General features: G+C 45.7%; 1 protein-coding gene across 1 annotated transcript in view; it reads right to left on the bottom strand.

Moving 5' to 3' along the window:
- The window catches only part of PLA2G4B (phospholipase A2 group IVB), a 68,886-nt gene that overhangs the window by 28,677 nt on the left and 15,882 nt on the right, over positions 1-24,327 (bottom strand). Inside the window, exons 3-9 of the mRNA XM_040412756.1 lie at positions 23,784-23,920; positions 22,605-22,736; positions 22,000-22,040; positions 21,852-21,894; positions 18,806-18,869; positions 17,771-17,916; positions 17,317-17,403 (exon numbers count right to left, since the gene is read on the bottom strand). Of these exons, the coding sequence (XP_040268690.1) occupies positions 17,317-17,403; positions 17,771-17,916; positions 18,806-18,869; positions 21,852-21,894; positions 22,000-22,040; positions 22,605-22,736; positions 23,784-23,920 (650 nt within the window). The remainder of the gene's footprint in view (positions 1-17,316; positions 17,404-17,770; positions 17,917-18,805; positions 18,870-21,851; positions 21,895-21,999; positions 22,041-22,604; positions 22,737-23,783; positions 23,921-24,327) is intronic.

The following is a 24,327-nucleotide window of genomic DNA, read 5'->3' as shown; positions in this document are numbered from 1 at the left end:
CTTAATTTGGGTCGAGGATCGTCCAGTGTCTTGACTGACAGCCAATTGGATCCTCCGGCTCAGTGCTGATGAAATTGCTTTGGGTCTTCCACTTGACTTTTTTGTTCCATAACCCTCAGGATCATTTAAGAAATTCCAAATGATTGTCTTACTGCGTCCCACCTCAGCAGCGATGGCGCGCTGTGAGAGGCCCTGCTTATGCAGTTCAACAACCCGACCACGTTGAAAAAAGGAGAGTTTTTTTGCCTTTGCCATCACAATGTGTGACTACCTGACAGAAAATGACAAGGAATCCACATCTTTGCACAGATTTGGCCTTTTAAAGGCATGTGGTCCTAAAATTTGGATCAGCTGAAAAACAGACTGTTTCAGTTTAATCGTTATTTTCAATTAATTGAATGCTCAAAAAATGTTTTCTCGCCCAATTCCTTGGGGGACACAGGAAACCTTGGGTATAGCTCATCTCCATAGGAGGCGTGACACTAAGTGAAAGACTGTTAAGCCCCTCCTCCAGCAGCTATACCCTCAGCCTGGAGCGAGCGACTACCAGTTTTTTGCTTAGTGTCAAGGAGGCAAGACACTCTCTGCACTGCAGAGCTGTCTTTGCTAAAGATTTTATTTTTTCTCTTTTATTATTTTCAACTTTTTTTCCTTTTTTCAACAGGGACAACAGAGTCGCATTAGACCTCTCTGTTTTCCCGGGGTTGAGCTGCGCCAGTGCCGGTTATCCGCACTGCTGCCTCCCCCACAGAAGAAAAGGAGGACCAGGGCAGCCCAGCTCCCCTGCATCCCGCCAGCACAAGGGTCGCCCACCTGCAAGCCCCTCTCCAGCTCCCTGCCACTTCGGTGCCAGTGGCTGAAGGGGCGTCCCTGCTGGATGGACAGAGGGTGAAAACGTCGATGGTGAGGTGGCTGTGCAGCCGTTCTACCCCCTCCCCCCCCCCCCCCCCCCCCCCCCCGTTAGGGCCTGATGCTGCTGTCCCCTCTGCCTGACCTTCATGTCAGTTACAAGTTACAGCTCTCTTAGCTGTGAGTCCTGCGGCTCCTTTGTGTGTGGGGCAAAAGCGGAGCGATGCTCGTGGGGGAGGGTTACAGCGCAGTTTTACCTCAGGTGCGGCGGCCGTGGGCCGCCTTTCGTTATCAGCTGCTGGATAGCAGGCACACGTGTACTGCTGCTGTGTTCAACTGTCGGCTGATATTCTGACAAGCGCACGCTCTTGTCCGGCCACTGGTGTGCGTTCGCCTCCACTTATATGGAAGTGAACGGGGGACATTATTCTGTGGGGTTTCGGCGGCATGTAATATTTTGAATCACGCGCGCGCGCGAGAAGTTTTATCGGTGGGCGGAGCTTCGTTCCGTTCCACTGTACATGTTAGGCTTCAGTCAAGGGGCGGACGTCTTTCTTCCCGCTCCTCACTAGCCCCGCCTCCTCTTCGTGCCTGCCTGCTCTCAGGACAGATTACCTCAGGGCTCTGAGGACCGCTGCTGTTGCCGCTGCTGTTGCCGCTGCTGTGCCGTCTGCTCCCACTGTGACCTGGTAGGACTGTTGACCCCTTCCAGCACTGCAGCCCTCTGGCCTGGACGTTTTTGTATATTACTTCCAGCCAACATGTCTGACCCCTCAGTGCCTGCTGGTCCTTGGTATCATACCTGCACCGCATGTAAGGCACCCCTTCCTCAAGGGCAGCCTGACCCGCATTGCTCGGCTTGCAAAGCCCCATTACAGGGTCCGCCATCTGCTGTGTCACCCCCTGGCCTCTTGGATCCCCCTGACTGGGCTAGATCCCTTTCCCAGGCTGTGGTCAGTCTCACTAATGTTGTGGGCCGCCTTGCAGATACATTGCCCTTACCGCAGCTGGATAATTCCCCTGCTGGGCCCTCCGGGTCCGCTACCTTAGCTGACCCGTCTGAGTCTCTCTCTCCAGGCGACACCTCCAGAGTCCGTCAACTCCAGAAGCGGTCCAGGGCGGAGCACCTATCATCCTCGGATGCTTCGGTATCACCCCCAAGGGTGCGCCCTCAGTCGGGTCCTTCCTCATTACAGGATATGCCCTCTGAAGGGGAACTAGCCGATTCTGATTGGGATATGGACTCGGCCTTGCCTTCAAAGCTGGCTTCTGCTGTGGGCCATCTTATTAACAATATCCGTGATACCTTGAAGATTCACGATGACCCTCCTAATTCTCAAAAGGCCAGTGTTTCCTTTTTTCGCCAAAAACAGGCGTCTGCGGTTTTTCCCCTCCACGCTGACTTCTCGTCGGTGGTTTCTAAGGCCTGGGCCCGTCCTGATGCCCGTTTTACCCCGCCTAAGAAGTTGGATATCTGTTATCCATTCCCGGCGGATTGCATTACAAACTGGGCGTCACCACCTAAGGTCGACCCCCCTGTGGCCCGTTTGTCCAAAAGCACGGCTATTCCCGTTGCAGATGGTTCTTCCTTACAATCCACGGAAGATCGCCGGATAGAGGCCATTACAAAGGGTATCTTTGCAGCCTCCGGTTCCGCCCTCAGGCCGGTCTTTGCCTCCGCTTGGGCTGGAAAAGCGGTTTCAGAATGGGCGTCTCAGCTGGATCAGGAGCTTGAATCCGACGTCCCTATTCAGGACCTCCGCGCTCTGGCCCAACTTATCGTTCAAGCCGGAAAATTTGTCTGTGAGGCATCCCTGGATGCGGGGGCTCTTATAGCCCGTTCATCTGCCCTGGCCGTTTCGGCTAGAAGGGAGCTTTGGTTAAAGGTTTGGACGGCGGACGCCACGTCAAAGCGGTCTCTTACTGGCCTTCCCTTCACTGGTTCTCGATTGTTCGGGGCCCGCTTGGATGAAATCATCTCTGAAGCCACGGGAGGGAAGAGTACACATCTTCCCCAATCAAGGACTAGGAGCACCACTCGAGGCCGTCCCACCTTTTCTCGCTTCAGGTCTTCCCGCAGAGCTCCCACACCTCGCACCACTTCAGGTCCGTCCTCTAACCCTGTCCAAGACAGACGTAAGAAGCCTTTTTTTCGGACCCAGCCCTCCTGGCGCAAGTCACAGCCTGCTCGTCCTCCCGCGACCAAGCAGAACCCTACCTGAAGGTGCGCCCCCACCCACCCGGGTGGGGGGACGTCTCCTCCTGTTCAGGGACTTCTGGCAGACGCACGTCTCCGACGCCTGGGCTCTCGAGGTGGTGTCTTCCGGGTACAAACTCGAGTTTGCGTCCCTCCCCCCAGTTCGGTTCTTTCGCTCCCGGGTTCCTCGAGATCCCCAAAGGGCGGCCGATTTCTTTACTGCCACTCGTACCCTTCTGGACAAGGGGGTCATCGCTCCGGTTCCTATGGAGGAAAGATTCAAAGGGTTCTATTCGAACCTTTTTGTGGTCCCCAAAAAGGAAGGCTCGGTTCGTCCCATTCTGGATTTAAAACGGTTAAACCGTTTCCTTCGTCTTCAGCGGTTCCGGATGGAGTCTCTCAGGTCGGTGGTGGCCTCTCTGGAAAAAGGGGAGTTCCTGGCCTCTATCGACATCCAGGACGCCTACCTTCATATTCCAATCGCTCGGTGTCATCAGTGCTTTCTGCGCTTTGCAGTGGGGTCCGACCACTACCAGTTCGTTGCCCTCCCCTTCGGGCTGGCGACAGCCCCTCGCGTTTTCACAAAGGTCCTAGCCCCTGTCCTCGCCTTACTTCGTTCCAGGGGAGTTTTTCTTCTTCCATATTTGGACGATCTCCTTATCAAGGCACCCTCTCTGTCACTGACATCTGCCAGTGTGGACCTCTCGCTACAAACCTTACGCCGGTTCGGTTGGATTATCAATCTTCCCAAATCCGCTCTTGTTCCATCCAGGCAACTGATCTTTCTAGGGATGCTGCTGGATACAGATGCAGCGGAGGTTCGGCTTCCGTCAGAGAAGCGCCAGCTCCTTCATCGGTCGGTTCAGAGCCTTCTGAACCACCGCCGTCCTTCCTTCCGGTTCAGCATGCGGGTCTTGGGACAGATGGTATCCTGTTTCGAAGCAATCCCCTACGCGCAGTATCACTCCCGCACCTTTCAGACTGCCATTCTGTCCGCATGGGACAAGTCCCAGGAAAGTCTGGATCAGCACTTTCCCCTTCCCCCCCAGGTTCGCTCCTCTCTACTCTGGTGGTTACGGACCCCTCTCCAAGGGAAGTCTTTCCTACCGATAACTTGGTTGGTGATTACCACCGATGCCAGTCTGCGGGGTTGGGGGGGGGTGTTTCCTCCTCGGTCCGTACAAGGCACTTGGTCTCCATCGGAGTCCAAACTGCCGATCAACGTTCTGGAGCTGAGGGCGATTCTCCTCTCACTCCGGCATTGGACTTCGCTGCTTCAGGGTCACCCTGTTCGTGTCCAATCGGACAATGCCACGGCTGTGGCATACATAAATCATCAAGGGGGCACTCGCAGCGCGGCAGCAATGAGGGAGGTGTCTCTAATCCTTCGCTGGGCGGAAGTTCATGTTCCAGCCATTTCGGCCATTTACATCCCGGGGGTGGACAATTGGGCGGCGGATTTCCTCAGCCGGACGACGATCGACCCGGGCGAGTGGTCTCTGCACCCCGACGTCTTCGAGTCTCTTTGCCTCCGTTGGGGTCGTCCGGACGTGGATCTCATGGCCTCCAGATTCAACCACAAGCTCCCCACCTTCATGGCCAGAACCAAGGATCCGGACGCTTACGGCGCGGACGCGCTCGTCCTTCCCTGGACGGAGTTCTCTCTCCTCTACGTTTTTCCGCCCCTGCCTCTTCTTCCACGAGTCCTTCGGAAGATCGCGGCGGAGGGCACGCCTGCGATCCTAATAGCCCCGGATTGGCCTCGTCGTCCTTGGTACGCCGACCTTATGTTGCTCCTGGCAGACGCCCCCTTGCCTCTGCCTCTAAGAGAAGACCTCCTCTCTCAAGGGCCGATCTTCCACCAGCATTTAGGGTCGCTACGTTTAGCGGCGTGGCTATTAAGACCGCGGTCCTAACGCGGCGGGGGTTTTTCTGCTGACGTGGTCCGTACCATGATTCGTGCGCGTAAACCGGCATCATCCAGGATTTATTACCGAACCTGGCGGGCCTATTTGAACTTCTGCGAGACCTTAGATGTTCATCCCCTTCGGTTTTCTCTCCCCACGATTTTATCCTTCTTGCAGTCTGGTCTGGACTTGGGTTTGGGTCTCAGTACCCTAAAGGGTCAGATCTCAGCGCTTTCGATCCTTTTTCAGCGACCTCTGGCTCCGCTCGGTCCAGTTAAGACTTTTCTGCAGGGGGTTGCTCACTATGCTCCCCCGTATCGCGCTCCCGTTCCATCTTGGGATCTTAATGTTGTGCTGACGGCTCTCCAATCTTCTCCTTTCGAGCCTTTGCGCAGGGTTTCCCTTTGCTTGTTGTCTTGCAAAGTTTTTTTCCTCGTAGCCATCACGTCTCTTCGGCGTGTGTCTGAATTGGCGGCACTTTCTTGCGTAGAACCCCTCTTGGTTTTTCACCAGGACAAGGTGGTTCTCCGCCCGGTTCCGGATTTCCTTCCGAAGGTGGTGTCCGCTTTTCACCTGAATGAAGATATTATCCTTCCTTCTCTGTGCCCGTCCCCGTCTCATCCTCGGGAACGGGATCTTCACCGTCTGGATGTTGTTAGGGCTCTGAGGATCTACTTGGATGTAACTAGACCCTTTCGGCGCTCGGATTCTCTATTTGTGGTTCCGGAGGGTCCGCGCAGGGGGCTGGCGGCATCTAAAGTGGTTATTGCCCGCTTCATAAAGATGGCTATTGCTGAGGCTTACAGTGCTAAGGGCAGGGAACCGCCCTTTGGTGTTACCGCTCATTCTACCAGAGCGGTCGGGGCTTCCTGGGCTCAGCGAAATCGAGCTTCGGCTGAACAATTGTGTAAGGCGGCCACCTGGTCTTCTTTGCACACTTTCACCAAGTTCTACAAGGTGAACACTTATGCATCGGCGGATGCTGCTTTGGGCCGCCTGGTCTTGCAGGCGGCGGTGCCTTAATGCCTATGGTGCTTTAATTCACTTTGGGTTGTGGTCCCTCCCTATTTGTGGACTGCTTTTGAACGTCCCAAGGTTTCCTGTGTCCCCCAAGGAATTGGGCGAGAAAACGAGATTTTTGTATAACTTACCAGTAAAATCTCTTTCTCGCTCTTCCTTGGGGGACACAGCACCCACCCATTGTTTTGGTTGCCCTGACGGGAGTTTTGACTTGTTGGTGTTAATTTGGTTGATCCTTGCCTTTGTTTTAACTACTTGGGCACATAACTGGTAGTCGCTCGCTCCAGGCTGAGGGTATAGCTGCTGGAGGAGGGGCTTAACAGTCTTTCACTTAGTGTCACGCCTCCTATGGAGATGAGCTATACCCAAGGTTTCCTGTGTCCCCCAAGGAAGAGCGAGAAAGAGATTTTACTGGTAAGTTATACAAAAATCTCGTTTTGTCTCTCATTTCTTCTTGTTGCATGTTGAAGCTCTACTCTAATATGATTTTTTTTTGCTATTTTTCAAGTGGTCTTAAACTTTTGATCAGGACTGTATGTACAAATCTGCAATGGAATATATGTGCTAAATATAAACAATCCTTAAAAGGTTTTACTTGTTCAGCTGTACTAAGCAGCAACAGCATGTCACTGGCATATGCGCCAACAGTACTTAAATTAAAGGGATAACCTCAGGTATTAAAGTACTTGTCACCAAGACAAGTTCCATTTAGATTAGATTGTCTATAAAACCTGAACTAGTGGGTGCAATTGTGTATACCAAGCTACACAACTCTAAAGGGCCCTTTCACACGGGCGAGTATTCCGCGCGGATGCGATGTGTGAGTTGAACGCATTGCACCCGCACTGAATACCGACCCATTCATTTCTATGGGGCTGTTCACATGAGCGGTGATTTTCACGCATCACTTGTGCGCTGCGTGAAAATCGCAGCATGTTCTATATTCAGCGTTTTTCACGCAACGCAGGCCCCATAGAAGTGAATGGGGCTGCGTGAAAATCGCAAGCATACGCAAGCAAGTGCGGATGCGGTGCGATTTTCACGCACAGTTGCTAGGAGACGATCGGGATGGAGACCCGATCATTATTATTTTCCCTTATAACATGGTTATAAGGGAAAATAATAGCATTCTGAATACAGAATGCATAGTAAAACAGCGCTGGAGGGGTTAAAAAAAATAAAATAATTTAACTCACCTTAGTCCACTTGATCGCGATGCCGGCATCTCCTTCTGTCTCCTTTACTGAACAGGACCTGTGGTGAGCATTCATTATAGGTCAAGGACCTTTGGTGACGTCACTCCGGTCATCACATGGTACGTCACATGATCTTTTACCATGGTGATGGATCATGTGATGACCGGAGTGACGTCATCAAAGGTCCTTTACCCAGGTCCTGAAGAAAGAATACAGAAGGAAGATACCGGGCTGCGCTATCAAGTGGACTAAGGTGAGTTAAATTTTTTTTTTTTTAAATTTAACCCCTCCAGCGCTGTTTTACTTTGCATTCTGTATTCAGAATGCTATTATTTTCCCTTATAACCAATCTACAGAACACCGATCCCCAGCCCGAACTTCTGTGAAGAAGTTCGGGTTTGGGTACCAAACATGCGTGATTTTTCTCACGCGAGTGCAAAACGCATTACAATGTTTTGCACTCGCGCGGAAAAAAATCGCGGGTGTTCCCGCAACGCACCCGCACATTTTCCCACAACGCCCGTGTGAAAGAGGCCTAAAGGATGCCATAAATATAAGAAAGTTCAGCACTGCGGCTGATCAGTTGTCTATGGGATCGTTTGCACAAACTATCCCACCAGTAACATGCTACAGTAAACTGGGCGACTAGGGAGTACAATCATCGGCCTGTCCAAAACGTTTTAGCCGGGCCGATCACAATTTACAAAGTATTCTAACTATTGCAATCTCATGTGTATGACTAGGTTTACATCATCGGCAAAATTCAATTTTTCTGTTCCAGTATTGGAAAGATGAAAGCGCCAGATCCGGCATATGCCGGACATTGTTGGTGCCTGATGAATTCCACAGACTGTAATAGGAACTGTTGAGTTTCCATTATGGATTCCTACTGGAACCTCAGCCTCAGTAGCCTAACAGTGCCAATCAGGAGCCAGAAAAGGATTACCTTTCAAGTAGGATGTAACTATTTGAAAGTAGTCCGGGCAGCCGTATATTACTAAATCAGAAAATAGAATAGCCAACATTTGGTACAGTACTATTACTATTTCTTGGTTTTGTTGTGGCAGTATTTTTCAATTCGCAACAGAAAATGTAACCATATAAGTACTGATTTTTTTTCCTGAGAAACACAGCCAAGCATCACTTTGTTAGCCTGTGGTGTCCATAAAAGTGAAAGTTTTGCTGGCGTTTTCCGACAATTTTTAATTGAAAACCTATCTAGATTGGTCATCAGTATCTGATCGGTGGGGGTTCGACACCCAACACACCCACCGATCAACTGTTTTGCGGCAATACCAAGCACAGCCACTACACAATGTATGCCGCTGTGCTAAGTACGCTGACAGGAGACTGCGGTGCTTACAGAAGTGATGGTGCTGATCGGCAAAGGTCCTGGGTGTTGTACTTGGTGGAAATGTAGGAATTTGGAAATTATAAAACTTGAATATTAAAGGCTATGAACTCCGTCAGGGGCATTTTATCATTGCATTTTGCTAATTTTGGGCTAAAATCCTTTTCAGCGGTTTTTGACCTACAGGGTTAAGTTTCAGTCTACTGTCGCTTTCTGTTTTACACTGATGGCTGCTGTTCAGATGGCTGTGTGCATCGCTGAATTCCTAAACACTCATTTAAGCCATATTCTTATCAGTTTGATAAGACGAGCTATAATGAGTGTTCAGAAGCTGTCAGGAGTTCAGAGAAAAAGGGCTATACATCCAGCCATCAGAACAGCAATATGAAAGGGCTCAGTGTAAAACAGAAAGTTACACTCTGCAAACAGACTAAAAGTTAACTCTGTAGGACAAAAACAGCTGAAAATATTTAGTAAAGTCCAATTAAAAAATAAATAGATATTTTAGCTCAAAATGCATAAAATGCAATGACTGATTGTTGATGTAATTTTTCTGAATAGAACTTTTTTCCGTTGTATCACTCATATTAATGTTCCTTCGTATCTCTGCCCAGTAACTGTCCCTTCCTCTTCATTCAGTCCTCCTTTAAGTGGATGCCCAATCAAAATGATCTTCTGATCGTCATAAGCAGACCACAGAAGTAAGGACTTAGGCTCAGTTCACACCTGAGCGTTTTACAGCGCGTTCCTACGCGCTGTAAAACGCTCAACAAGGAGAAACCAATGCTTCCCTATGGGAATGGTTCTCACCTGGGCGTTTTACAGCGCGTACGATCGCGCTGTAAAACGCCCGACGCTCACACAAGTACAGGAGCGTTTTTTGGGGCGCTTGTCGCGCGTTCCCGTACATAGACTTTCGGGAACGCGCGACACTGTGTGCACACTTGTCTCTGTATGCGCGCTTGTAAACGTCCGTACAATCGCGCATACAGAGCGCTCCTTTCAGAACGCTCAGGTGTGAACTGAGCCTTAGGCTGGTCTATACACTGCTAGTTTTGTTGTGGCAAAAAAAAAAAAAAAAAAAAAACTACATTCTAAAAACAGTGTGTTTTTACCGTGTTTGCAGCAGTTTTGTGATGCAGTAATTGCCAAGTCTGCGCAATCCACATGGGAAATTACTACCACTCACATGCAGATTTTAAGATGCTGGTTTTGTTGCATTTCTGTTTTTTTCACCACAATGTGTAAACCTGGCCTAATAGAAAAATAGACATACCGGTACTTTAGTCTACTTTCACACTGGCGTTTTGAATTCCGTTTCAGGGATCTCACAAATGGTTCAAAACGGATCAGTTTTGCCCCAATGCATTCTGAATGGATAAGGATCCGCTCGGAATGCATCAGTTTGCCTCCGTTCTGCCTCCATTCCGCTCTGGAGGCGAACACCAAAACACTGCCTGCAGCGTTTTTCTGTCCACCTGACGAAGCGGAGCCAAACGGATCCGTCCTGACTTACAATGTAAGTCAATGGGAGCGGATCCGTTTTCACTGACACAATATGGTGCAATTGAAAACGGATCCGTCCCCCATTGACTTTCAATGTAAGTCAGGACGGATCCGTTTTGACTTTGTTCTTCATAATGCAAACGGATCTGTTCTGAACGGATACAAGCGTTTGCATTATAGGTGCGGATCCGTCTGTGCAGATACCAGACGCATCCGCACCTAATGCAGGTGTGAAAGTAGCCTTAACAAAATACCTATAAAAAAAGTCTTCATATAGTAAGAAATGTATTGCATTTGCATTGGTCCACATGTGTTTTTAGGGATGACAGCAAAGTAAAAGCTATGACTGCATTAACAAACTTAGGGAGGAATTTGTTTAAAATAAAAAAAAAACTGGCACAAAAATGTTTGTATGGCCTGCATCAAGTGTGGACGAGAAATGTTTTGACACTTGGTAACCATAGTCTCCAAGTCTTTGGAAACGTGAGAAGATCATATTGGTAAAGTCTGTGATGTCAGACGACCGGGGGAGTAAGTTTATGGGGTGCAGAGGTTGCATCAGAGCCCTGGAGCATAAGGGACCCACAAAAGGTCCTTCTTCATCAACCAATATTACAACTCAAACATGACATTTGTGTTACAGATTCTGCATCATGACCCGATAACGGAATACTCTAAGGCTACTTTCACAGTTCCGCTGCCGGATAAGGCAATCTGTATGCAAACGGACAGCATTTGAAGACTGATCCGGATGCGGATCCGTCTCACAAATGCATTGCAAGAACGAATCCGTCTCTCCGTTTCTATTTTTTTTTTCACATTTTTACTGGATCCGTCATTAATACATTCCGGAATTTTGGACGGAGAGAATACCGCAGCATGCTGTGGTATTTCCTCCGTCCAAAACGCCGTTCAGTGATTCAACTGAAGACATCCCGATGCATCCTGAACAGATTTCTCTCCATTCAGAATGCATGGGGATAAAACTGATCAGTTCTTTTCCGGTATAGAGCCCCTAGGACGGAACTCAGTACCGGAAAAGAAAAAAACGCTAGTGTGAAAGTGCCTTAACAGTGGTCTGAGATCTGAAACTTCACCAAGGTGATCACTTTGAATGGATTTCCAATTTTAGAGTTAAAAATCAAATGTTTAGTAAGATCAAGCAAAATAAAAAGATTAATAAAATAAGCATAGTCCCAATTCTCTGCTGCCCCTGGTAAGTGTTGCTTTGACTAATAGACAAATACAGTAATTAAAAAGCCAGATATTTGACCAATTTTACAAGCAACTTACGGCAAGCAGTTTAGTACACTTTCTAGACAGTATTTATTTTGTTGTTCATACGATGTACTGGATCTGTAGGGCCCCAGGGAGCCAGTACATATGAATGCACATGCAATATTATTTAAAGGAGGTGAGCTGTAACCATAACCTATGCCAACTCTGGATCCTGTGTAATCTATACAGAGGTGATATCTGTTGCTGCAATCATATCTGTAATGATGAGATGACTGCTGATAAGTGATCCCTACAGAACAGGAAGTATCAGTCTATTATGAGACTTGCTGTAAAAACTGCAACATTTCAGTAATTTTATAATATACAGAGGGATGATGGAAAATACAAAAAACACTCCAAAATATTTGTGCTTAAACAGAAACTGCCATCAGAAAGGGGTATCTTTTTAAACTCGATACTCATAGAAAACTTATTTTTTAGAATTTGTGCCTGTTTCATTTTGACAGTACTATGTCATTAAAATGATATACAAAGTACTGTTCTCTAGCAGTAATCACAGAGAGAACAGCAGCTTATGAGACTGCTGTACAGACATTTCTCTTGATAGGCCTTGATAAACATGGAACAGACAAGAACCGCAAAGTGAACAGAACTTCCAAAACAGCAGTTTAGTGTGACGCTACTCATCAAGCAGAAAAAAAAACTCTGCAGTAAACACATAGCTAGCGTGGCGCCAAAGCCGATCTTTTTTTTTTTGTGTAAAAGTGAAACACTTGCATTACAAAACATATATGGCAAAAAAGAGATATAAAAAAAAAAAAAATTGCAGTTGAAAATTCAATGCCGCCCTCTGCACCGCATTGATAAATTCTGTACAATTTGGCCCTGGACTTTATCTTCCTGACTTGCGTATGTATACCATACTTTGTGACACTTCAGTGATCACGTGGCTTAATAAAGACCACTTGAGAGCTGAAAAGTCACAAAAAAGTATACGTAATTTGTACACTGCCAAGATGGAAGGAAGAAAAATCATTTGAAGATTGAGTCTGGTGCGTTATATTACATTATTACGCTGTGCAGCAGGAATAATCCAAAGATTGTGAATAGCTCAACACACAGGGTGCAAAGTCATGCGAAAGGAGGTTTCCACGGACGGACGTATATAAAGATAAATTTAAAAAAAAAGAAAAAAAAACTGAACTTTTCGAATGAAGAAGGTTTGATCAGACAATCACCACTTTAACAATAAATTACAGACATATTTAGGATCCAAATAATAACATACACCATGGAAGAAAAATTACCAACTTGTTTATGCTGTTTGGTGAATGGCATAAAAATGCGAAAAACTACGTCGGGACCATGATTTTGCAGGATTGAGGATGAAAACCTAATAAGGCCGGGTTCACATCACCGCTTAGCTTTCCATTCTTCTGATCCTTCAGAAGAACAGGAAAATAACCCCCAAAAAAGATCCGTTATTTTGAGCATCAGTTATGCTCAGTTAGCATTAGTTTGCACTAAAAATAACGGATCCGTCTTTATTTGAGCATCAGTTATGATCAGTTTGTGTCACTTACATCAGAGATCGGTTATTTTTGACAGGAGAAAAAAATTCTCTTTTCTCCTGTCAAAAATAACTGCTCTCTCACCAAAGTGTTACAAACTGATGCTCAAAATAAAGGATCCGTTTTTATTATTTTTCTGATGGATAAGTAGAACAGAGCATATATTGCTGGTGCATGTGATGAATGTAATCAGGTAGAACCTGTAGGCACAAGCATTAGAGGGCGAGTGAAGAGCTGAGGCTATCATTAGGCACAGCAGACCTGTACCATGAGCAGCAGAGGAAAATGGGGTGTCCTTTGTACCACGTGCAAAAATGTAACATTGGATTGTAAGCATCTAGTGCCTTCAGGCTCCATGTAACTAACACTATATGTGTAAGCTGTTCAAAAGTGCAGTGCTCAATGGTCTATCAAATGTCAATTGTCACAGGCTAAGATCTTTAAAACATGCACATAGTACCAGAGCATAAAAGTACAATGCTATATCATCTTTTATGTAAGGTTAAAATCATCAGACATTAAAAAAAGAGTCAATGAAAAGTGACAAAGCAGACAAACTGGTTTCACGTATATATATATATATATATATATATATATATATGTCAATATGCAACATAGCATTGTACTGCAAAGTGTAATAAGGGCTCTTTCACACGAGTGGATCCCGTGCATGGAATCCACTGCGTGAAAGGGAGCCAAGCCCCGTTCCGGACAGCAGAGACACGGAGCACTAACATGGTTGACCTTTTTGCTACAAAATCACAGTGACAACTTTATCTCACTGTGATTTTGTAGTAAAAAGGTCACAGAGAGGCACGGAGCATTATCAGTCATGTTAATGCTCCGTGTCCCTGCTGTCCGGGACGGGGCTTGGCTCTCTTTCACGCAGCAGATTACCCGCACAGTACCCGCTCGTGTGAAAGAGCCCTAAGGGGGCTGTCCGGGACAAATAAAACAGTTCCTGAATGCTTAACATGCAATAAAATACCAGAATAAGTATTACCTAGAAAGTTCACCACCGCACCAGTGTGCCCGCTAGTCTCTGTTGCTGTAAAGATGTTGCAACAGATGACCGCTGCTGCCAATCAGCTGACAGAAATTGGCTGCAATGGTCACATGCAGGCTATCACAACATCAACACTGCAAGTAAGGCCTCAAGCACACGACTAAATCTGTTTTGACTGCGGATCCGCAAAATACAGATACCGTCCGTGTGCATGCCGGAATTTCGCCTGCAAAACAGACTAGAATAGGACATGTTCTATAATTTGCAGAACGGCCACATGGATGTGGAAAGCACACAAATGACATCTATGTGCTGTTCGCATTTTTTGCAGACCCATAAAAATGAATGGGTCTGTGTGCAATCCACAAAAAATGCAGGCCGGGTGCGAACCCAAAATACGATCGTGTGGATGAAGCCTAACAGAGACCAGTGGTACCACCAGCGTGGTAGAAAATGTATAAGGTGATTAATAATTGTTTCGTCATTTTATAACATGCCCTGCATTCGGGAACTGTTTTAAATAGCCAAGACAGCCCTTTAAAGGGTTTCTGTCACCCCACAAAACTCTTTTTTTTTTTGTGGATAGTTATATTCCTTATAGCGCGATATAGGAGAATATAATAGTCTTACTTACTTTCATGCGGCCGATTCTTTAGAAAACGAAGTTTTATAATATGTAAATCAGGGCTCTACCAGCAAGTAGGGCGTCTACTTGCTGGTAGCCGCAGCAGAAATCCGCCCCCTCGTCGTGTTGATTGACAGGGCCAGCCGTGATCTCCTCCTCCGGCCGGCCCTGTCAGTATTTCAAAAATAGTGCGCCTCTGGTCATTCGGCGCAGGCGCTCTGAGATGAGGAGGCTCGTCTCCTCAGCACTCCCTCAGTGCGCCTGCGCCGATGACGTCTTCTCTTTCGGTGATGTCATCGGCGCAGGCGCACTGAGGGGGTTCTGAGGAGTCGAGCCTCCTCATCTCAGAGCACCTGCGCCGAATGACCAGAGGCGCGCGATTTTTGAAATACTGACAGGGCCGGCCGGAGGAGGAGATCACGGCTGGCCCTGTCAATCAACACGGCGAGGGGGCGGATTTCTGCTGCGGCTACCAGCAAGTAGACTCCCTACTTGCTGGTAGAGCCCTGATTTACATATTATAAAACTTCGTTTTCTAAAGAATCGGCCGCATGAAAGTAAGTAAGACTATTATATTCTCCTATATCACGCTATAAGGAATATAACTATCCAAAAAAAAAAATATGAGTTTTGTGGGGTGACAGAAGCCCTTTAAACCAATTACCGGTAATACACAAATAAAAGTGCAATTGCAAAAGTTGATCATGAAGCAATAGTGCACGAGGGCTCACCCACCACACCCCGACATTTGCTTCACCAATTTATCTATCTATTCATTTTATTATCTGGGGTGGTTGGAGGTTAAAAAAGTTGTTAGCGAGACTCACGTTGGGTGTGGTGGGTGAGGTCTGGTAAACCCTTGCTTCATGATAAGTATTTGGCCCAGGTGTTTTGGCAGACTGAAGGCTGGGTTCACATCTGCGTTGTGAGCACTTTGATCCGGTCACTGTATCCAGCATATATGCCAGCTTTCGGGCAAGACAGAAAATACTACATGCAGAATTTTTTTATCTGGCTGAAAGCCGACATACATGCCGGAAAGCGGCATGAGACCCCCCCCCACCAATTATAGTGAAAGTGAATGGGGATCCGGAGGTGCATGGTGGTATCTAGCTATGCTGGATACAGTGAACTCCAGCAGTCTGTTCTTCCATCGGAACAGTCTGCAGGAGTTCACAGCGCAGATCTGGACGCAGCCTTAGGGTCCATTCACACGTCCATATGTGTTTTGCAGATCCGGACACCGGCAATGTGCGTTCCGCATTTTGCGGACCGCACATCGCTGCCACTCTCATAGAAAATGCCTTTTCTTGTCCCCAATTGCGGACAAGAATAGGACATGTTCTATTTTTTTTTTGCGGAACGGAAGTGCGGATCCGCAAATGCGGATGCGGACAGCACATTCCGGCCCCATTGAAAATGAATGGGTCCGCACTAATGTTGAGCAAACTTGTGTTTTAAGTTCGGCGTCTAAAGTTCGGGTTATCGAAGAATCACGTTATGGATTCTAAATTCCGTTATGGTCCGTGGTAGCGGAATCCATAACGCAGTTCTTCGATAACCCGAACCCGAACTTTAGACGCCGAACTTAAAACACAAGCCCTCTCAACACTAGTCCGCACCTGTTCCCCAAAATTGCGGAACGAATGCGGACGTGTGAATGGACCCTAAAGGTGGTGGCACACAGCGCAGTTGTGATGCAGTGGAAAACTGCGTGCAGTTACTAGGGTCAACAAAAATGCATTCACAATAGAACTTAGCCAGTTTAGCACCTAGTTAAACCCTGGTGTTCTGCATGGAACATGCATGCATTCTAAACGATGCCATTAATTGCAGCTAGCTACATTTAAAAACTGCGTTGTGAATGAAGGTTTGTTGATGCAGTAACTTCATCCCAACTGCGACCATAAGATGGACACACATGCTACAATATAGCAGCATATCATTAATTGTAACACCCTGCGCCTAGCCACCAGTATACATAGTAGATATCAATGTACAAGTAACTATATCAGGAGTGTAGTGAAAGCACATAGGGGGGTGATGTATGATTAGATATACACCACTTTTTGGCAGATATCTGTTGCAGATTCAGTTGCAAAGGGCATTTGTGGCTGAATCTGTAACTTCTTCCTCTTCCACGCTACGTATGCCAGTTCTTAAAAAAAGTTGCAACTGCATTTATCATTTTCTACGCCAGTTTTTGGCGTAGAGAATGATCTAAATCTACGCCAGCTCCCTTGCCATTTAAAGGGAACCTGTCACCTGGATTTTGGGTATAGAGCTGAGGACATGGGCTGCTAGATGGCCGCTAGCACATCCGCAATACCCAGTCCCCATAGCTCTGTGTGCTTTTATTGTGTAAAAAAAACGATTTGATACATATGCAAATTACCCTGAGATGAGTCCTGTCCCTGACTCATCTCACATACAGGACTCATCTCAGGGTAATTTGCATATGTATCAAATCAGATTTTTTTTACACAATAAAAGCACACAGAGCTATGGGGACTGGGTATTGCGGATGTGCTAGCGGCCATCTAGCAACCCATGTCCTCAGCTCTATACACAAAATCCCGGTGACAGGTTCCCTTTAAGGCTGTTAGGCGCCAGTAGTGGATGCGCCTAAGTTATGTAGAGGTCGGCGCCTCTACATAACTTAGGCGCATCAAGTGCTAGCGCAGGGGTATTAAGATCGGCGTCCAAAAACGCCTGTCTTAATAAATAACCCCAATACTGTATAAAACTTTGCAATATACCACCAAATATCCAACTGCAAAATTTATTTTTTAATTCCTAAACAATCTGGTCATCGAAGTGAACAAGGAGTAAACTAGTGGGGAACTTACCTGAACAGTGGAGAGTAGGATCTTCTGTTCCTGTCCCAGAGGAAGTAATTTCACTGGAATAATGTGAAAGTTATGGTCCTCTATTCCCTGCAGAGGTCAACATAAACATTTAAGAGTGCAGTATGGTAAAAGGAATATAAAGGGGGAAATAAAAATGTATAAAATGAACATCTTGACATTGTATTTATTTGCTAGCAGGAGGGGCTGTTCAGAGGATTACTCTTGTTACCTTTGTTCACAGACTACTCCTTCCTCCGATTGCATATAAGGAAGAAAGAAAAGTCTAAAGTTTCCCCTACACTCTGACAGTGTCTCGTACGAGTCTACAGATATACCAGCATGCTCATCATGCGATATATAATATTACAGTCTGTCCATCTGCTGCCTACAGCCAGAGGAGAGGTGGGGTGCCGCGGGTCGTACAGAACTACTGACAACACTTCAACAGTTTTACCTCCAAATGGGCTGTAAACTGTGGGTCCCATCTTTTGAGATAGTGGAATCTGCAGGTTTGCAAGTGATCGGAGTCTGTGCAGGGATTCAGCTCCAGTCTGCATACTTTTTCACAAGAGTCTTCTACTGACAAGATAACCTGTTTGCCTAGATGAAGAAGGAAGAGAAACGTACACACTTTGATTTAGTAACATGACACTAAATAAAACTGAATAGCAAAACATAGACTAATTGTGTGTATCTGACTCTTTTGTTTGAACAGGACAAAATGGAGGTAAAAGTTAAAAAAAAGTGTAGTTTCTGTGAAGATCGAGATGACAAATACTGAAGGTTAATGTTCCCCAACTACTGTCTCAGGAGCCGCATGCGACAACAACAACACTATGGTAAAAGTCAAATCTTTAACAGACCTTTTAAAACTCAACGTGGCTCAGCATCATCTGCCATACTTCAAAGTGGTTTGCCACCCTACAAGAGGCATCAGCTGTTTGCAATACTTAGTACAGAGTTAGCATTGAGTATAAATCACTGGGTGATTCCATTCAATGTGTTGAATATTCAGATTTTTTGTTAGGTTTTACACATATAGAGGCTACGTAACAACCTTTGCAGATTGCTATTATGTATGGCAAATCTAACACTCTATGCACTAGCAGGAATGATAAGGCTATGCGGCACCCTCAGCAGTGAAAGAAGGATTCATGCGCCAACCCAGATATGATCCAAATAGTACTTTATTGGTTCCACATATAACACATTTCGGAGAAGAGCTCCCCTTCTTCAGATATGCATGCCCCATGGCATTATTTTACTGGTCTCAACATGTGACCACTAAAGCCAATCACCGGCTGCAATGGTGATGCGCCAACCTGATGTCAGCACTTTGGTCGGTGATTGGCTGCAGCAGTCACGCACAGAGACAAGTACAAGACAAATGTTGAGGTTGCATTCTTTGGTTATTTTAAACATTTTAATAAATGTGCCACACAGATGGCAGAAGCAGAAACATAGAAATCTAACTGTAACAGCAGCCCACCTTGTAGGTACTCGGGGGTCCTATGCTTGTCGACAATTACATCCAGACAGCTCATCTCTCTGGCCTGCAATATGGATAAAGGGGAGTGCCACAATTAGTGCTAATCACATACAAAAAGAAAGTATAATTAATATAACATGAACCTAATATAACATAACTGTGCCTTGGAAGAGTATAGGAAAGCTAAGAAGACATTGGAAGTGAAATGGTATGGATAATAAGGTCAGCTTGTAAGCAGCTCAGGAGTGGTCACTGCTGCTGCTACAGCTAAAAGGTAGGGAGCTAAGGTGTATTTAGGCTACTCTCACACTGGCGTTTTGGCTTTCCGTTTGTGAGATCCGTTCAGGGCTCTGACAAGCAGTTCAAAACGGATCAGTTTTTCCCTAATACATTCTGAATGGAAAAGGATCTGCTCAGAATGTGTCAGTTTGCCTCCGATCAGTCTCCATTCCGCTCTGGAGGTGGACACTAAAACACTGCCTGCAGCATTTTGCTGTCTACTTGACGAAACTGAGCCAAACGTCCCCATTGACTTACATTGTGTGACAGGACGGATCCTTTTTCACTGACACAATAGAAACCAAATCCGTCTCCCATTGACTTTCAGTTGAGTTCATGACGGATCCGTTTTGGCTATGTTACAGATAATACAAACGGATCCGTTCATGACGGATGCATGCGGTTGTAGTATTGTAACAGATCCGTTTTTGCAGATTCACGACGATCCGCCCAAAACGCGAGTGTGAAAGTAGCCTGAGACGCACCAATAAACGTCCAGATTATCAGGAATGACTGTTCTTGCGAGCAGTCATTCCCAATCATCTGGCAGTCTAAGTGTGCCGCCAATCATCTAATAAACGAGCGAAACGCTTGTGTAGGCCCCGCCGATCATGGCTTCTGGGCAGCAGGTCGTTGTGTCTAAACAGCGATCTGCTGCTCAGAAGTCAGGATTCTGTATGAGGCCGAGGGATCGTTATAGCGATCCCCCATCCTCATACAGTGAAGGAGATTGCTGCATGTAAATGCGCGGTCTCCTTCACTGAACGAGCAGCTGACAATTGGCCGCTCAAATGGCCCGTATAAATCCACCTTAAAGTGATCCAGAGTACTGGTGTAGTATAAGAAAAAGTCTGGAGTCAGGAGAGAGAGGTTTTGATGGTGAAGAATCATAAGAGGTAGTTCAATAGAATACTATTTCTTGATAGATGACGGTCAAAGAGAAGTAACTGAGGGTGAAGGTGAACTGATTTGGTAGCGGACTAAATTACAAATAATGAAATATCAGATGCTGCATTTAGTGAATATCAGGGGAACTGACTGACATTAAATATTACATACAATAATATTTACATCAGTTCACTAGACATCATAACTATACCATTCTGCATATGCGTAAGAGAAAGCAATTTTACAGAATTACAATACATTCAGAAAGTTTTCAGACCCTTTCACTTTTTTCACATTTTGTTATGTTGTGGTCCTGTGTTTAAAAAAAAAAAATTCAAGTTATCCCCCATTAATCTGCACTTATTGAGAAAGTGAAAACAGAATTCAGAAATATTTGCAAATGTATTAAAAAGGAAAAACTCAAAATTTTTCATGGACATACTGTATTTTTCGCTCTACAAGATACACTTTTCCCCCCAAAAAAGTGGAGGGAAAATGGCAGCGTGAAAACTAATGAGCGCTTCCATTATGAAAGTGCACATTAGTACTGTAGGACCAGGGAGCGGTGAGCCTAGCGATGGTATTACTCACCGCCCCCAGGTCTTTGCGTAAGCGCGCACTATGACCTGACATTGCACAACGTCAGATCACAGTGCAGCAGTAGGAACAGCGCACTGAATGTTCTGAGTGGTGGCGCCATCCTGAGCAGGAGGGGTAAGTTGTTTTATTTATTTTTTGTGTCATCTGAGGGGGTTAGGGGTCTGATCTGAGGTCTGGTGAAGATTGGGGGTCTGATCTGAGGAGGGTAGAAAAAAAATTCTGCTGAGCTGAAAGTTTCCAAGAGCACAGTGGCCTCCATAATTCTTAAATGTAAGATGTTTGGAACAACCCGGACTCTTCCTAGAGCTGGTCGACCAACCAAACTAAGTAAAGGAGAGAAAAGGGCCTTGGTAAGAGAGGTGACCAAGAACCCAATGGTCACTGTGGCTGAGCTCCACAGATCCATTTTGCAGATGGGAGAAACTTCCAGAAGGCCAACCATCACTGAAGGACTCCTCCAATCTTGGCTGTATGGCAGATAAAGCCTCTCCTCAGTAAAAGATACATGTAAGCTTTCAAAAAAGCACCCAAAGAACTCTCAGACTGTGAGAAACAAGATTCTCTGACATAATAAAACCAAGATTCAACTTCTTGGCCTTAATTATAAGAGTCATGTCTGGCTGGAGGTAACCAGGCACTGCTCATCACCTGCACAATACCATTCCTACAGTGAAGCATGGCGGTGGCAGTATCATGCCATGGGCGCTTTTTGACAGCTGGGACAGGGAGACTGGTCAGGGTTGAGGGAAAGCTTCTGCTCTGGACCTCAGACTCGGCTGAAGGTTCACCTTCAAACAAGACAATAACCCCAAGCACACGGCCAAGACAATACAGGAGCGGCTTAGTGAATGCCCTTGAGTGGTCCAACCAGAGTCCTGACTTGAACCCAATCAAACATCTCTGGAGAGACCTGAAAATAGCTGTCCATTCAACCAGACAGGGCACGAGAGGATCTAAAAATCCACAAATCCAAGTGTGCAAACCTTGTGGCATCATAACCAAGAAGACTAGAGGCTGTGGTCGCTGCCAAAAGGGGCTTTAACTAAATACTGAGTAAAGGGTCTGAATACTTATGTCAATGCAAGATTTTAGTTTTTCCTTTTCAATAAATTAGCAAACATTCCAAACATTCTCTTTTCACTTTCTCATTATGGGGTATTGAATGCAGAATGATGGGGATTTTATTTTTATTTTAGTACAAGGCCGCAACATAACAAAATGTGAAATGAATGGAAGGGTGTGAAGACTTTCTGAATGCTGCTTATATATGTGAACTTACCACAATCACTCCATTTGTCAGAATCTTTTCACGATAATCTTGACTGAAAAATAGAAATAAAACAAGTAGAGTGATAAATAAGTCCAGGTACCAAATGAATATATGCATTACATGTAGACTGTTTTTAAGCAACAGGATATAAACTTACAATTTTTGCACTGTGAATTCCACTTGAAGATTTTCTGGCCCCTAAAAAATCAAGACCACAATTATATATTTTTATTGCTTCTTAATTACTTTGTGAGCTGGCAGACAGTATGCTGTTCTTCATATTTTAGTAGATATAGGGGCACATTTATTAAGACCGGTGTTTTAGACACAGGTCTTACTAAGGCCCTGTGCTGGTGGCGAATCCACCGAAGTTATGGAGAGGCGCCGACCTCTCCATAACTTTGGTGGATCCACAGCCGCTTCTAAATGTAAGACAGCTTCCTAGTTGTCTTACATTTAGACCATTTTCTACACCTAAACCAGGTGTAGAAAATGATGAATGAGACGGACCTGCAGGTCAGACTCCTTCCCGCCTACTTTTTTAGACCTGGCGTGAGTGGGGAGACGTTGCTAATATAGGCGTAATTCTGTTTCATAAATGACCACCATTGTTTAGAAATCACCATGGAGAGCCATGAAAAAAGTATAACATTTCATTATACAAACCCATTATTTAAAGAAACTGCAAAAACCCTTTAAGATGAAAGGTATAAAATATTTAATAAAGGGGAAAAAAACTTGAATTTGAGAGCCTTGACTTACATTAGGGTTAAGACTGAATGTTTCCAGTCGAGTCTCTCCAACTGCGATTTTGTCCACATCGAATATCAGTGAATAGAGCAGGTCATTTCCTGTGATTACATCCTCATCATGAAGTGTCAGTTGTATCATGTTCTGGAATAGAAGGTAAGTGCAAATGAATCTGATAGCAAGTGCCTGGATGCTAAATGCCCGTAAATACTTAAAGGGATTTTCACTAAAAGATATAAAATAATAAAAGAACATATACTCAGCACCTAATTCTCTGATGTTGCCAATACTACAGCTCCAGTCCTCACCTCCTGCGTCAGTTTAGAGACTTCAGTGGTGACGTAAGTGCATATGGCACATGAATGCTGCAGCCAATCACTGGTCTCAGCAGTATGCAGTACGAGACCACTAAGGCCATACACAGCTACGTCACTGATGCAGCCTGTAAACACAGAGCAGAGGTGAGACGTCATCAATATCAGATTGTCATGGGTCCGAATAGGAGCAGTGCTGTAGTAACCAGGCACAGCCACTACACGGAGCTGTGTAGTTCAGGTGGATGGTTCTGGCATCACAGCTCCCGAATACAGATGATCGAGGGGGTGCCGGGAGTCAGACCGCTCAGCAATCTTATACTGCTTCCAAGTGCCGGCTCCCCGCTCCTTCTCTTCCAGGCCTGAGCTGCTCTGTTGGACTCCCTTGATGTCAACATCTGGTTTGACACTGCCCCTGCCAATCACTGGCCACAGTGGAGACCGGATGCCCTTGCACCATGTGTCCATTTGTCATGACGTAAGGGGAGCTGGTCACCGCCGCGGCCAGTTACTGACTGCAGCGACATCAAACCAGATGTTGACATTGATGAAGCCTAGCGGAGCATCTCAAGCTTGGAAGAGAAGGAGCAGCGAGCAGGTAAGTAATCTTTCCTTTACAAGTCCAGCAAAATGGGTTGAGGAGTTTGTCAAAACCCTCGACCCTATTCTTGCACAACCCCAAGAAACCCCTATAAAAGGAACACTTCATTTCACTCTTATTTTAGGGGACATTTGTGTTTATTAAAGGGAATCTATTACCAGGTTTATGCTGCCTCAGATACAGCAGCCTAAATAAAGTGACAGTTGTCTTTTAATAGACTAATTATCCATGTAAAGAATAAAGGGCCACTAACAAACCCATGTCTCTTCCTCTTACCTTCACATTATTGCAGATGGTAAACTGAAATGTTTCGTTCCATACAGGGTCACTGGTGTTTGCCACAGTCTTTGTCTTCAGGATTTTTGTAGTGCATGTTGGTAGCCACAGACACACATAGCAATCAGCATGGCTCACTGTAAAGAGAAAGCAGCTGTCAGAAGGATAAACCAAGAAACTACCTTTTACTCATGGTTCTTCAACTTTAAAAGGGGTTTTCCAAGATAATAAAAAATTTGAGCAATACACCAAGTTCTGTAAGATTAAGTAGGATTTTTGTCTTACCTGTAAAATCCTTTTCTCGCTGAGTTCATTGGGGGACACAGAAGACCATGGGTATAGCTCCTGCCACTAGGAGGAGACGCTAAGCAAAAAAGTGTTATCTCCTCCTCTCAGCTATACCCCTCCTGCAGACACTGAGATAATCAGTCGTAGGAGCAGCCAGGAGAAGCCCACAACAGAATAAAAAGTAAGAAAGGCGAATAGGGATCAGAATCAAGAACCAGAGGGACCCATCAAGGAGAGCCAGCAATTTACTTACGGG

The sequence above is a fragment of the Bufo bufo genome, chromosome 11 (genome assembly GCF_905171765.1).
Source record: "Bufo bufo chromosome 11, aBufBuf1.1, whole genome shotgun sequence".
In the NCBI taxonomy this organism is placed as follows: Eukaryota; Metazoa; Chordata; class Amphibia; order Anura; family Bufonidae; genus Bufo; species Bufo bufo.
Note: the sequence above shows the minus strand (reverse complement) of the source record. Positions and strands in the feature narration are given on the sequence as shown.